We start from the raw sequence: 13769 nt of genomic DNA on the forward strand, positions 1-13769 counted from the left end.
GCAATTTCCATCATTAAGACTTTGTGTCTCATTAGGTGTTGACAGATGAGCTTTCAGACCTCAGGCAGCTCTGCAAATAGGACCAGAGAAAGACTGTGCCTTGAGAGAGGAGGGAGGGGAAAGTTCACTGCACCTTCAGTAGGAGAAATGGTCATTTAGAATAGTGAGTGCTAAAGTTTATTTGAAAGCATCCAGGGGGTCCTGGGGTGACTGGACAGAGCCAGGGCCACACACAGAGATGGCCTTCTGCTCTGGGTGATTCACCTTGTACTCACTCAGATGCCAGGCTGCAGGTGTCAGGGCTGTGATGAGGCAGGATATTGGATGGTCAGGCATCTCCCTTCATGTGTCCAGTCCTGGATTAGGTGCTGGGGAACCCTGGGCCCAAGTCCCAGCTGGAGACTAGAGGCTGCACAGATAAATTCTCACCAGTTCTGGGTCTGTCTGGAGGTATGGCACACTGTAAGCCTCAGGCTCAGCGTCCTTGGTTCAGAAACCTGGAAGCTTTCCTTAGCAAGTCGTTTAACCTTTCTCTCAGTATGTACATCTGCAAAATAGGCATAGTAATTGTAGAAACTGCCTTAAGAGGTGGTGGGTGGTAGCGTGAGTTTAGAGCACAGCACTGGCCCATGCCCTGCACCCAGCAGATGCTGGCTGTTTTCATCATTTAGGCAGACATAGGGTTCGCTGGGCCCAGAGTGTGTGGTCCATTAATCCTGTCTCCTCCCTGCATACGGCAGGGGGCAAGTGGAGCAGATGGTAAAGGAGCGAGACAAGGCAAGGAAGGATCTAGAGAAAGCTGAGAAGAGGAACCTGGAATTTGTGAAAGAGATGGACGACTGCCACTGCGCCCTGGAGCAGCTCACGGAGAAGAAGATCAAGTAGGTCCTGCCAGTATTGCCCGAGCCCAGAGCTATGGCTCCTTGGCACCAGGGCAGCGATTCCCAGCTCTGGCTGAGAGTTGATAGTGGACGCGAAGCTGCTGCCATGGTCATGAACATGGTAGAGCCAAGACCCTCCTATTTCACTTGAGCTCGTAGAAATCGTGAAGACACACTGTTGGGAATGCCCTTCGCAGAAAGGAGAGGGAAGGATGCACGTAAAAAATGGTCTTGTTCTTTATGATGGGGCACGGGGTGCAGCAGCATCCTGCTGTGCCTGCTTGTGGACTACAGGGGAAGTTCCTCTCTGCTGCTTTCACTTTCCTCTGCTTCATTTATGGTGTCTGTCCCACTCAAGCTGAGTGTTTTATATGTGTCTGTGATCAGTGAGACAGAAGAATGTTTTGAGAGAAGGCTAGTGAATGACTTTGGAGTCTATTGGCTCAGCAGAAAGGAGCCTGATGTAGTAGAAGAAACCCAAAGCCTGAAACCTGACTGCAGGCATTGTGCTGGACGGTGGATTGAGCAGACCCCTGGTGAGGTCTACACCACCCGTTAGGATGGTGGCTGGACAGACCAGAAGAAAGGATTTCTGACCTTTTTTATGGACACAAAACCACTTGTCTGGTTTATTAACTAAAACGTGAGGAAATCCAGCCCCTGGGGATTTCCTAGGCTGGGCCAAGCATAGAGAGTCTTTCTCACTCCATTGTGGGGAATAGTTTATGCTAGGCTCCCCTGACAGAGCTCAGTGGTGGTTCAGCTTTCTGAGTAATTGAGAACTGATTTGCCTTAGTCATGGCATGTTAGGTTTGATTTTCTCAACTACCTCGGAAGAATTTTGTGTTGTGTCTTTCCTGGGGTCAGAGAATCATATCTGGATCTGAGAATCAGGTCCAGGGACACATGAAGGCTTTGAGGGCTACGTGGGGTGAGTTTGAATCTTGCCTATGAGCAATGGGGCATCATCAGTAGGTTTCTAGAAATAGCTTTTGGAAGCATTGGGTTTTTCTTATTATAGAAGTGATAAATAATACATGCTCATTGTATAAGAGAAAATGCGAGTAAAAGTAAAAATAAAAGCAGAAATCTCAGTTCCCAGAGGTTATCACTCCTAACATTTTTTATATCCTTCCTTCATTTTTCCATGCACAGAATTATTTACAAAATGGTATCATATTGTATATGATTTTCTGGTGGTCGCAGATGACCTCGTTATGTAATCACCTCTGCCATATTTTATTTAACCATTTTTCTTTGGTTAGATATTTCAAGTTTTTAACAACTTGATAGCAACTTGATAGCAACTTGATAACAACTTGATAACAACTTGATAGGAGTGATAGCAAATATGTATTTTTAGAGCTGCCCCAAAGGTTTGTACAATGTTACATTAGCCAGATTTATCTTACTGTTTTCCCTTTGGTAGCAGCTGCCCTTCTTCTATCTCCTTCCTTCTGGGTCTTCTTTCCTTAAAGTTTTGAGATGAAATTGAAAGTCCAGCCCTGGAGGATGAGCCCCCAGTGTTCTCTTATACTTAATTATTAACATGGCCAAGACCTTTGCTGAAGTAGGTGTTTCACTCATCTTCAGTCTAGACAGACTTGGTTTGAGAAATCCTCTTAAATTTAAGTAGCTGTTTCAGTGATAAAACTAAGATTTGGCAGTTTTTTTCTGCTGATGGAAATGCTTATTGCAAAAGATTAATGCAGATCTGAGGGTGATTGTACTTCCTGCCTTTTACTCTGATTGCTTTGGGATTCATTGCAGGTTGTACTATCTGTGTCCTTCATGAGAGAGGATTGATTTACAGTGCATTTAGTTATCAAAGGCATTTAATGGCTGCTGAGTGTGGAAGCAGGTTGAAAGGCAAAGGGACATCAGAGAGACCTACCTCCAGAGGTCATTCTCTAGCTTGCCCCAAGGGTTCCCAGGGCCCACTGGCTCCTTGTGTCTGGGTGTGGTCTCCTGCACCAGCCCTGAGGGGTGGTGTCCACTGTCAGGCCCCAGGGGGAGGACTTAAAGGGGGACACCCAGCCTCACAGCTAAACATGCTGCTTAGCGAAGCACAGTGACTCCATATGTCAAGCAGGAAGAATTGAGTCCAAGATGGTGTAACCACATGCTCTGTGCAGGGGGTTCCAGGGAAGGAAGAGGTTGTATTGGCTGGGAAAGTGTCCCTGGAGAAGCAGGACCAGGTGGGCCTGGGCAGCACCCTCAGCAGCCCAACATGACATGTGCTGTTGTGTACCTTACAGACACCTGGAGCAGGGTTACAGAGAAAGGCTGAGTCTCCTGCGGTCAGAGGTGGAGGTGGAGCATGAGTTATTCTGGGAACAGGCCCTCAGGCAGCGGGCCTCATTAGAGAAGGACCTGGAGCACCTGCAGGCTGAAGAGGCAAGCCTCCGAGAGAAGCTGACCCTGGCCCTGAAGGTAGGTATGGAGAGGGGGTGGAGAATGACGGGGAGGGGTAGGAGGGGCTTTCCACCAGAAAAGACAGAAAAGAGGTTGCCTGAGGTTCCTCCTCCTACACACCACATTTTCCTACTCAAGAATTTAATACCTCCCAGCGGGCTTTAGAGGCCTTAAGAAGTTTGCCTTTCTGTGGTAGGAAAATCCCTGGGATTTCAAACTGAGGAATATTCAGCCGCCATAGAGTTAGCATATTTATCAGCCACAGTAGAAATGGTCCTGGCTTCTGTCCTGCTGTTCTGGGGGAAGCAGGACAGGTAGAGACCTACAGGGCTCTCTCTCCCTTTCTGACGTGGGTCTGTGGGCCTAGATTAGGGAGGGTAAGCAGCCACCCTGCTGCCTACCCAGGAGACCAGAGCACCTGTGGGGTCAGCAAATCTAAAGCCCACCTGCTGGCCCTGGGTGCAGCCTGGGGCAGATGTGGTTTCTAGGCTTTGGTGAATGTCCTGCGACCCACACCCACCCTGCATTTGGGTCCAGTGAGGTGTCTCCTGGCCCTTCCTGTGCTCCTGCCTTCCTCTTCCTCACTGACTCAGAGCCTGCCTCCCTCAGTCTCTGTCTGCCGGAGGAGAAGCCAGGCTCCCCAGGAGCCTCTGATATCAGTGTTTCCAGGGCCTGTCTGCCCGGCCTGCCTGGGCTCTCCACCGCACTATGTCCTCACCGCTCTTTTCACTGGTTTCCAATATGCAAAGACACTGCCTTCCTCTCCCATGGACATCTGACCTGTAGTGGTACAGTTTCAAATCCCTCATTTAGAAAATGTCTCAGAAGGACTTGCCACCAGCCTTTTCTTGACCTGAGCACTTGACCTGAGAAGAAGAGGCAGTGGAGAAAGCACTGAGCCTTATTGCGGCCTCTGTGGGGGCCTGTCCCTAGGCAGCTTGGATCAGCCCCCAGCACAGCCTCCTCTGTATGGTGCCAAGACAGTGAGTATCAAACACCACACGGTTTCTTCCCTGATTATGAGTGCGACCAGAAATAAGCCTCTCAGAGGAGACAGACCTGCCAATAGCTTCCTCCTCCACTCCCAAAGCCTGGCAAACCGCTGGCCTGTGTCTTGCAGGAAAACAGTCGATTACAGAAGGAGATTATTGAAGTTGTGGAAAAGCTTTCAGAATCAGAGAAGCTGGCCCTGAAACTGCAGAATGATCTGCAGTTTGTGTTGAAAGACAAGGCAAGTCCTTTTGCTGATTCTTAGTCTTCAGAGTGGAGCCTCTGATGCTGGGTAAAAAGTGTCAAGGTCTTGAAAAAGAATACTGAAATGCAGCTGAATTTAGTTTTTTTCCTATTGAACTTCTAGAATGGAGAGAAAATTAGCAAGGTGTCTCTCCGTCTGTTTTCCTCCACTTCGGGTCAGTGTAGGGGTACCAGCGTGCCCCCGTGATGACTTTCATGTTGGCTGGCCTTTTAATGACAGTACCAGAGCCAGCCAGTGCAGTTGACTCCAGTGATAGGTTTCTCAGTGGTGAGGAGCAAGGAGAGGTTAGAGTTTGGTGCCCACTGTGAGGCCCCTGCCAGCCCCCCACATGGCTGTGCCCATTATCTAGGGAGGAGGAGGGGAGCGAGTTGCTACCCTGGAGCACAGTCCAGGCAGGGGGTGTCCCAGGGAGTCAAGGCAGGAATATCCTACTACCCTGAGGCCTTGTAAGTGGGGGTGGTGGGGGAGGGATAAGAGGTGCTGAGCCTAGTCGGAGGAGCATGACAGATGACAGCATGCATTTTACCTGGCCTAAAGTCCTGTCTCATTTTCCTTTGTGGGTCTGACTTTCAGCTGGAGCCACATAGCACAGAACTCCTGGCCCAGGAGGAGCGGTTCGAGGAAGTCCTGAAAGAGTATGAGCTCAAGTGCAGGGTATGTGTTCTACCCAGCCCCTTCACCATCCTGAGCCTTAGCATTTCCTCTGTCTTGGACCAGGCTGTCACTTTTGTCTTTGGTGCATGGGGCCCTCACGCACTCCTGCCCTGCACCCCCATCCCACCCTGCAGCAGGGGCAGTTTTTTTCTAAGAGCTTGGCCCTCTAGAGACTGTCTGTGCCAGAAGGTTGTGGTACCTTCTCCCAGCCACGCCTGCTAAGAATGGGGTGCTGGAGTACATGAGATGGACTGGCCCTACAGGTCATCAGGTTCTGTGTGGCTCAGACCTGGGTCGTGGCATGCAGGCCTCCTTCCTTCCCTTCCTGCCCAGGAGTGGCCTGGCATTCCTGGTGGGCCTCATGCCTGGCCCCCACATGAAGGGTGGTCCAGCACAGGTCAACAGGAGCATCCTCCTCTGAGCAAAGCAAGTAGAGCCTATGATCTCAGCCTGCATTCTGATGACAGGGTCCTCCTCCAAGCCTCATGTTCTGCTAGGAGGTGGGACAGGACTTGCCTCAGCACCTGTGATTGGCTCCACATGGGCTGGCCAAAATCACTAGATTGGCACCAGTTCTGAAGGCCCCTCTGTGTTTCCAGGCACTATGTAGGGTTTCATTGTGTTTTCTGTTGTTGAGTATTTAGATTTCCTGAGCCACACCTACGAGTGTCAGTCCATTCGGCTAGGGACACCGTAGTGCATAGTAGGGCATAGGTGGTAAACGTCAGTAGTATTGACCAAATTACACTCTTAAAACTATCAAAGACCCCAACAGATAAACGTTATTGTTAGATATTAAAGGTCTTGTATTATCAATTTACTTCTTAATGATTTCCATCCAAATTAAAGAACTGACTTTTGTTCCTACCACACATTGCTTTGGCAATACCAGAGGATAAAGGTGAGCCCGAGCTCTTTTGGAGTGTGACATGACCCACTGCTGTGCTTTTCCCCCCACTCCAAACCCTGAATCCTTCAAAAGGGGTGCCCTTTTGAAAATCCTATGTGTGGTTAGTTATGTCACCCTCCTCCTGAACCCAGTTGGTGTGTGTGGGGCCAGGGTTGGGGGGTTGTGCCGCACAGCTTCCTGCTGGAATTACAGTCCATGCTGTGTTTTCTCCCCTCCCTTTAAGCTTGTTGGGAAGACTTAGAACCTATAACTAACCATCAATTAATATGTTATACTTTAGTGCACTGGATTTTTCAAACAAGTATAAACTCCATCTTTACTTAATATCACTTTGTTACTTAAATTAACTGCTACTCATTTCACTTTTGGTTCTTGAAATTTTACTTTTTGAAACATCAGCAGAAATATTTTACATTTTAGTGCTAATCTATTTATTTAGAAATTTGCCCTCTAAAGTTTTTGGATATTTTTGCCTATTTCCAACTAACATTTAGAGCATCAAAAAAAAAAAAAAAAAAAAACCCTTTTTATTTGAAAATATTTTCTAATATATAAAGTTACAAAAGTAAAAATAGTGCAGGGAATACCTAAATATATTTTGCCAAGATTCACCTGTTGTATACATTTCACCATTTGCTCTGTCATTGCTTACTTGCTCACTGTGTGTGTGTGTGTGAATCTGAATGAGAATGTGTATACATAGTTATATTTTTATAGTCTGAGGGTAAGTCACATGCATCATGGCCTGTGAATCATGGCCCTCCACCCCTGAACAGATCAGTGTGCATTTCCTAAGAACAGTCTTAATCCTCCAACTTCACAGTGGTGTGCAGGTGCATGCACCAAAGCTGATTGGTAAATGTTCAGGAATTTTGCTAGCTTCTTATTAAACCTTCGATAGCTTGACATCAGCTATGGTGGGAGTTATTTACACCACAGAAATATACAAAAGCTACAAATCTGGAGAGCCAGCTTCCAAACACCCTGATAATGAGAATATTCTAATAACTGTGGCACACTTACTAATAACTTCATGATTTCCATTGATACATTGTATTTCAGTTTCATTAGTTAACCTAACAATGTGCTTTGGAGCATTTCTCCTCCAGTTAGGATCAGGGATTGCCTTTAGTTGTCATGTCTGTTTAACGTCCTTTAATCTGAAGCATTCTGTCTTAGTCCATTCAGGCTGCTATAACAAAAATACCACAGACTGGGGGGCTTATAAACAACAGAAATTCAGTTCCCACAGTTCTAGGGGCTGGGAAGTCCAAGATCAAGTTGCCAACAAATTCCGTATCTGGTGAGAGGTCTCTTCCTGGTTGCAGATGGCTGGCTGTGTTCTCACTGTTTTTACATGGCAGAAGGGGCAAGGGAGCACTCTGGGGTCTCTTTTATAGGAGCACTGATGCCCTTCATGAAAACTCCATCCTCATGACCTAAAGACCTCCCAAAGGTCCCACCTCCAAATACCATCACATAGGATAGTTAGGATATAACACCTGTATTTGGGAGGACACATTCAGTCTATAGCACATTCCCACAGCCTTTATTTGTCTTTGACATCCATATTTTTGAAGAATACAGCCCTTCACACTTTGTTAATAGAACTTTTCTCATTTTGTGTTTTTTTGATGTCTCCTTTGGATTAAATTGAGGTTATACAATCCCAGCTGGACAGCATAGGTGATGTTTAATTTTGGTCACCTGCTCAAGGCATTGGCTAATTTCCCCTCTGTATTATTACTGTTTTGTTCTGTTTTTTCCCTCCCATGCAACTAGTAAAGAGTCCATGCAAATATTTTGCTATTCATCTAAATTTTTCCTGAATTTAGTATCCATTGATAATTCTTCCCTACCTCCTCTAATTTTTACCATGATGGTTGCGAAATGATGATTTTCCAGCTCTAACACCCACTCCACATCAATCAATTGGCCCTGGTATTCTACTGTGAGCCAGAGAAGTCTGATGATCACTCTATCTGTTATCATGAGCACGGACTCACAAATTCCCATTTTTTCCCAATAGTTTGTAATTCGTTACTATGTCTAATTGTTACCGGCGCAGGAGTCCTTGCCCCTGTCAGGATAGAAATCAAGAGGAGGCAAAACAGTTTTGCAGAAAGAAAAGTTTATTAAAGCGAAAACTTGATGTACCAAGGGAGCACACTCCGGAGGAGAATGGATGTGGATCCCCATGGTTCACAGGTACACTGCTTTTATGCTCTTGGAGTTAGGGGCCACCCCTTCCTCTTTCATTTATCCCTCCTAAAGTATATTGAGGCAGGTCCTTTCCTGCACTTGTGCAGTGTACCTACCATGTTTCCCCCAAAATAAGACCTACCTGGACAATCAGCTCCAATGGGTCTTTTGGAGCAAAAACTAATATAAAACCCGGTGTTATTTTACTGTAAGACCGGGTTTTATATGGTAGTATAATATAATATAATGTAATATCAGGTATAATATAATATAACATAACATAATATAATACCGGGTCTTATATTAATTTTTGCTTCAAAAGACACATTAGAGCTGATTGTCCAGCTAGGTCTTATTTTCGGGGAAACACCGTACATGCTACTTCATGCGTCAGATATCTCATTAGCATCTTTTTTTAACTTTTAAAAAAGTTTTATCGAGATATAATTTACATATCAGAGAGTTCACCCATTTAAATTGTGTAATTAGTGATTTTTACTATATTTCCAGAGTTTTTCAGCCATCACTACTTGAGCTCAGAAAGAAACCTGTAAGCAGTCACTCCCCATTCTTCCTACTTTCTTTCTTTATGGATTTTCTTATTTTGAACATAGGGATTCATACAATATGTGGTCTTTTGTGACTGTCTTCTTTCACGTAACGTAATGTGTTTATGGTTCATCCATGTTTGTAGCATGTGTCAGGACTTCATTACTTTTTATGGCTGAATAATATTCCAATGTATAGATATACCAGAGTTTGTTTATATCATCAGTTAATGGGCATTTAGTTTAGTTCCATTTTTTGGCTATTTTCAATGCTGCTATGAATATGAAACCTATTAACTTCGTATGTATTGTATAGCAAGCTGAAACTGGCCACGTGCCTTTGAATGTGTGCACATCACAAACTGTCATTTGAAGAGCTAGGTTGTCACTGGGAAAATATTGTACTAGTTTAGACTTAGGTTGTTTTTTTTCCCCACAAAGCAATGCATATAAAGTATAACAAAGGAAAGGAAAGAACATATATGTACTACAGTGTTTGTATGCTTGCCACTTTATAGCTTTTTTTTTTAGCTCTTTCCAGATGTCAATTTTATTATAATTACAGTCACTGCCATTATTTATTAATGAGCTAAAGGAGGGTCAGCACATGATAATGACATGTCCGTAAGTTCCAACCTAAGCAGTGATTGGCATATTAGTTTCTTTTTCTCAAAAATTATTTTATTTTTTTTCAGTTACACTTGACATTCAGTATTATTTTATATCAGTTTCACGTTAACAGTATAGTGATTATAATTTATGCGGTGATCCCCCTCATTAGTCTGGTACCCAGCTGGCACTATACTGCCACGTCCAGAGCAACACGGGCAGTGAGAGAACCAGAAGGGGCGGCGAAGGGTTAAGAAAGAAACAGAAGTCAAGAGATTTATGCACTAGGGGCCGAAGGTCTCACAGCCTCAAAGGACTGAGAGCCCCGAATCGGGCCACCTTGTGGCTTTTATTGATGTTCACACAGGGAAGTAACATTGTTTTCTTCACAGTCTGTGAATGTCATACATTATACTAGGAAACTGATTCAAACTAATCACCCTTGCCTGCAAGTGGCCGGAACCGTAAGTCTCAGGATGAACATACCTCCCCAAGGGACAAAACCTTTATGCTGAAACTTACTGATATGAATAGATGGAGAACTGTTATCACATCATTGAATCTCTTCCCAAGCAGGTTGTGGGAAGGAATATAGCCACAGAAGCAGAAACTCACCTTAGCCGGGGGATGGTGGGGGTTTATGCCCACCTCTATCAACGCCATGGGTTCTCCTGATGGTCCCCACGCAGCTGTGCCTGGCTTAGGTGTTCCCCCCGTGGGAAATCTTACCCGTCATTTGCTAATCAGCCATCCTTTGGGCCAAACAGGGAGACATAAGGTGTAAGCACAAAGGTGAAGCAAAGTCCCTGAAAGGATTAGTCTCACAGACTCTCCTTTCTTTTGGGTTAGGTACGAGGGGACAGACAGGTAGGCTGCTGCATGACAACACTATACATAGTTGTTTCAACATTATTCACTATATTCTCTATGCCATACTTTCCATCCCTATAACTATTTTCTAACTACCAATTTGTATTTCTTAATTTATTCACCTTTTTCACCCAGCTCCCCAATGCCCCTCCCCTCTGGCAACTATTAGTTTGTTTCTGTTTTGTTTGTTCATTTATTTTGTTCATTAGATTCCACATGTAAGGGAGGACATATGGTATTTGTTTTTCTCAGTCTGACTTACTTCACTGACCATAATACCCTCTAGGTCCATCCATGTTGTCACAAATGGTAAGATTCCGTTCTTTTTATGGCTGAATAATATTCCATCGTATATATGTACCACCTCTTCTTTATCCAGTTGTCTATTGATAGGGACTTGGGTTGCTTCCATATCTTGGCTATTGTACATAGCGCTGCAGTGAACATAGGGGTTCATATATCTTTTTGAGTTAGTGTTTTGTATTTCTTCAGATAAATACCTAGAAGTGGAATTGCTGGATCATAAAATAGTTCTATTTTCAATTTTTTGAGGAACCTCAAACCATTTTCTATAGTAGCTGCACCAATGTGCAATCCCACCAGCAGTGTACAAGGGTTTTCTTGTCTTCACATCCTCACCAACACTTGTTGTTTGTTAATTTGTTGATGATAGTCATCCTGAAAGTTGTGAAGTGATGTCTCGTTGTGGTTTTCATTTGCATTTCTCTGATGATTAGTGATGTTGAACATCTTTTTATATGTCTGTTGACCATCTATATGTTCTCTTTGGAGAAATGGCTGTTCAGGTCCTCTGCCCATTTTTTAATTGGATTGTCTCTTTTCTTGGTGTTGAGTTGTATGAGTTCTTTATAAATTGCGAATATTAACTTCTTATCAGATATTTTATTGGTGAATATCTTCTTCCCTTCGGTAGACTGTCTTTTCATTTTGTTAATGGTTTCCTTTGCTGTGCAAAAGCTTTTTAGTTTGATGTAGTCCCATTTGTTTAATTTTCCTTTGGTTTCCGTCACCCGACGAGATAGATCTGAAAAAAATATAACTAGAGCAATATCAGAGAGTTTACTGCCTGTGTTTTCTTCTAGGAGTTCTTTGGTTTTGGGTCTTACATTTAAGTCTTCAATCCATTTTGAGATTATTTTTGTATGTGGTTTAAGAAAGTGGTCCAGTTTCATTTTTTTTTTTTTACATGTATCCAGTTTTCCCAACAACATTTATTGAATAGACTGTCTTTACTGTCACGGTATAGTCTTGCCTCCTTTGTCATAGATTAAATGACCATATAGGTGTGGGTTTATTTCTGGACTCTATTCTGTTCCATTGATCTGTGTGTCTGTTTGTAGGCCAGTACCATATCATGCTGTTTTGATTACTATAGCCTTGTAGTATAGTTTGATACCACACACACACACACACACACACACACACACAACATACCTCCAAATTTGTTCTTTCTCAGGATTGCTATGGCTATTCAGGGTCTTTTATGGTTCCATATAAATTTTAGGATTATTTGTTCTAATGCTGTGAAAAATGCCATTGGTATTTTGATGGGGTATTTTGCATTGAATCTATAGGTTGCTTTGGGTACTATGCACATTTTAACAACTGTCACTCTTCCTATCCATGAGCACAGTATATGCATCCATTAATTTGTATGTTATTCTGTTTCTTTCTTCAGTATCTTATAGTTTTCCGACTACAGGTCTTTTACTTCCTTGGTTAAATTTATTTGTCGGTTTTTGGTTTTTTAAATGCTGTTGTAAATAGGATTCTCGTCTTAATTTCTCCTTCTGAAAGCTCATTATTGGTATATTAAAATACAACCAATTTCTGAATATTAATTTTGTATCCTGCTACATTACTGAATTCATTTATCAGTTCTAATAGTTTTTTTGGTAGAATCCTTCTGGTTCTCTATATATAGTAATATCATGTCATCTGCAAATAATATCTGTTTTACTTCTTTCTTTTCAGTTTGGATGCCTTTTCTTGTCTGATTACTGTGGCTAGGACTTCCAATACTATACTGAATAAAAGTTGTGAGAATAGGCATCCTTATCTTGTTCCTGATCTTAAGGAGTATGCTTTTAAGTCTTTCCTGTTGAGTATGATATTAGCTGTGGATTTGTCATATATAGCCTTTCTTATGTATCTGACTGCTGAGTTTTTATCATAAATGGATACTTGGGTTTTGTCAAATGTTTTTTCTGAATCTGTTGATACAATCCTACGATTTTTATCATTCATTTTTTTAATGTGGTGTATCAAGTTAATTGATTTGTGGATACTGAACCAACCTTGCATTCCAGGAATAAATGCCACTTGATCATGGTGTATGATTTTTTTTAATGTATTGCTGAATTCAGTTTCCTAATAATCTTTTGAGGATTTTTGCATACGTGTACGTGTGTATCAGAGATATGGGCCTATAATTTTCTCTTTTTGTAATGTCTTTGTCTGGTTTTGAAATCCTGATAATTGTGGCCTTGTAGAATGAGCTTCGGAGCGCTCCCTCCTCTTGAATTTTTTGGAATAGTTTGAGAAAGATAGTTGTTCATTCTTTGAATGTTTGGTAAAATTCACCTGTGAAGTCATCCGGTCCAGTACTTTTGTTTGTTGTGAGTTTTTTTGATTACTGATTTGATTTTGTCAGTAGTAATTGGTCAGTTCAGATTTTTTGTTTCTTCTTGATTCACTCTTGAGAGACAATGTTTCTAGGAATTTATCCTTTTTTTCCAGATTGTCCGATTTGTTGGCATTCAGTTAATTATTCATAATGTTTTCTTATAATCCCTTATATTTCTGTAGTGTTAGTTGTCACTTCTCTTTCATTTCTGATTTTATTTATTTGGGTCCTCTCATTTTTTTCTTGATGAGTCTGGTTAAAGGTTTATCAATTTTGTTTACCTTTTCAAAGAACCAGCTCTTGGTTTCATTGATCCTTTGTATTATTTAGATTCTATATACTGTTTATTTCTGCTTTGATCTTTATTATGTCCTTCCTTCTACTCACTTTGAGCTTTGTTTGCTCTTTTTTTTCCTAGTTACTTTAAGTGTAAGGTTAGATTGTTTATTTAAATTTTTGTTATTTTTTGAGGTAGACCTCTGTTGCTGTGTTCCCTCTCAGGGCTCCTTTCACTGTGTCGCATGGATTTTGGGTTGTTATGTTTTCATTTTCATTTGTCTCAAGATATCTTGATTTCTTCCTGATCTCATTGTTGACCATTTCATTATATAGTAGCATTGTTACTTAGCTTCCATTTGTTTGTGTGTTTTCAGTTTTGTGTTGTTTTGATTTTTTTGTAGTTGATTTCTAGATTCATACTATTGTGGTAAAAGAAGACACTTGATATCATTTCATTCTTTTAAATTTATTGAGACTTGTTTTTGTGAACTAACAAGTG

The 13769-nt window shown here is 42.4% G+C and overlaps 1 protein-coding gene across 1 annotated transcript in view; it reads left to right on the forward strand.

Moving 5' to 3' along the window:
• Nucleotides 1–13769, forward strand: part of NINL (ninein like) — a 178995-nt gene that overhangs the window by 107742 nt on the left and 57484 nt on the right. Inside the window, exons 10-13 of the mRNA XM_033095566.1 lie at nt 741–881; nt 3140–3314; nt 4417–4527; nt 5125–5205. Coding sequence (XP_032951457.1) covers nt 741–881; nt 3140–3314; nt 4417–4527; nt 5125–5205 — 508 coding nt within the window. The remainder of the gene's footprint in view (nt 1–740; nt 882–3139; nt 3315–4416; nt 4528–5124; nt 5206–13769) is intronic.

The sequence above is a fragment of the Rhinolophus ferrumequinum genome, chromosome 23 (genome assembly GCF_004115265.2).
Source record: "Rhinolophus ferrumequinum isolate MPI-CBG mRhiFer1 chromosome 23, mRhiFer1_v1.p, whole genome shotgun sequence".
In the NCBI taxonomy this organism is placed as follows: domain Eukaryota; kingdom Metazoa; phylum Chordata; class Mammalia; order Chiroptera; family Rhinolophidae; genus Rhinolophus; species Rhinolophus ferrumequinum.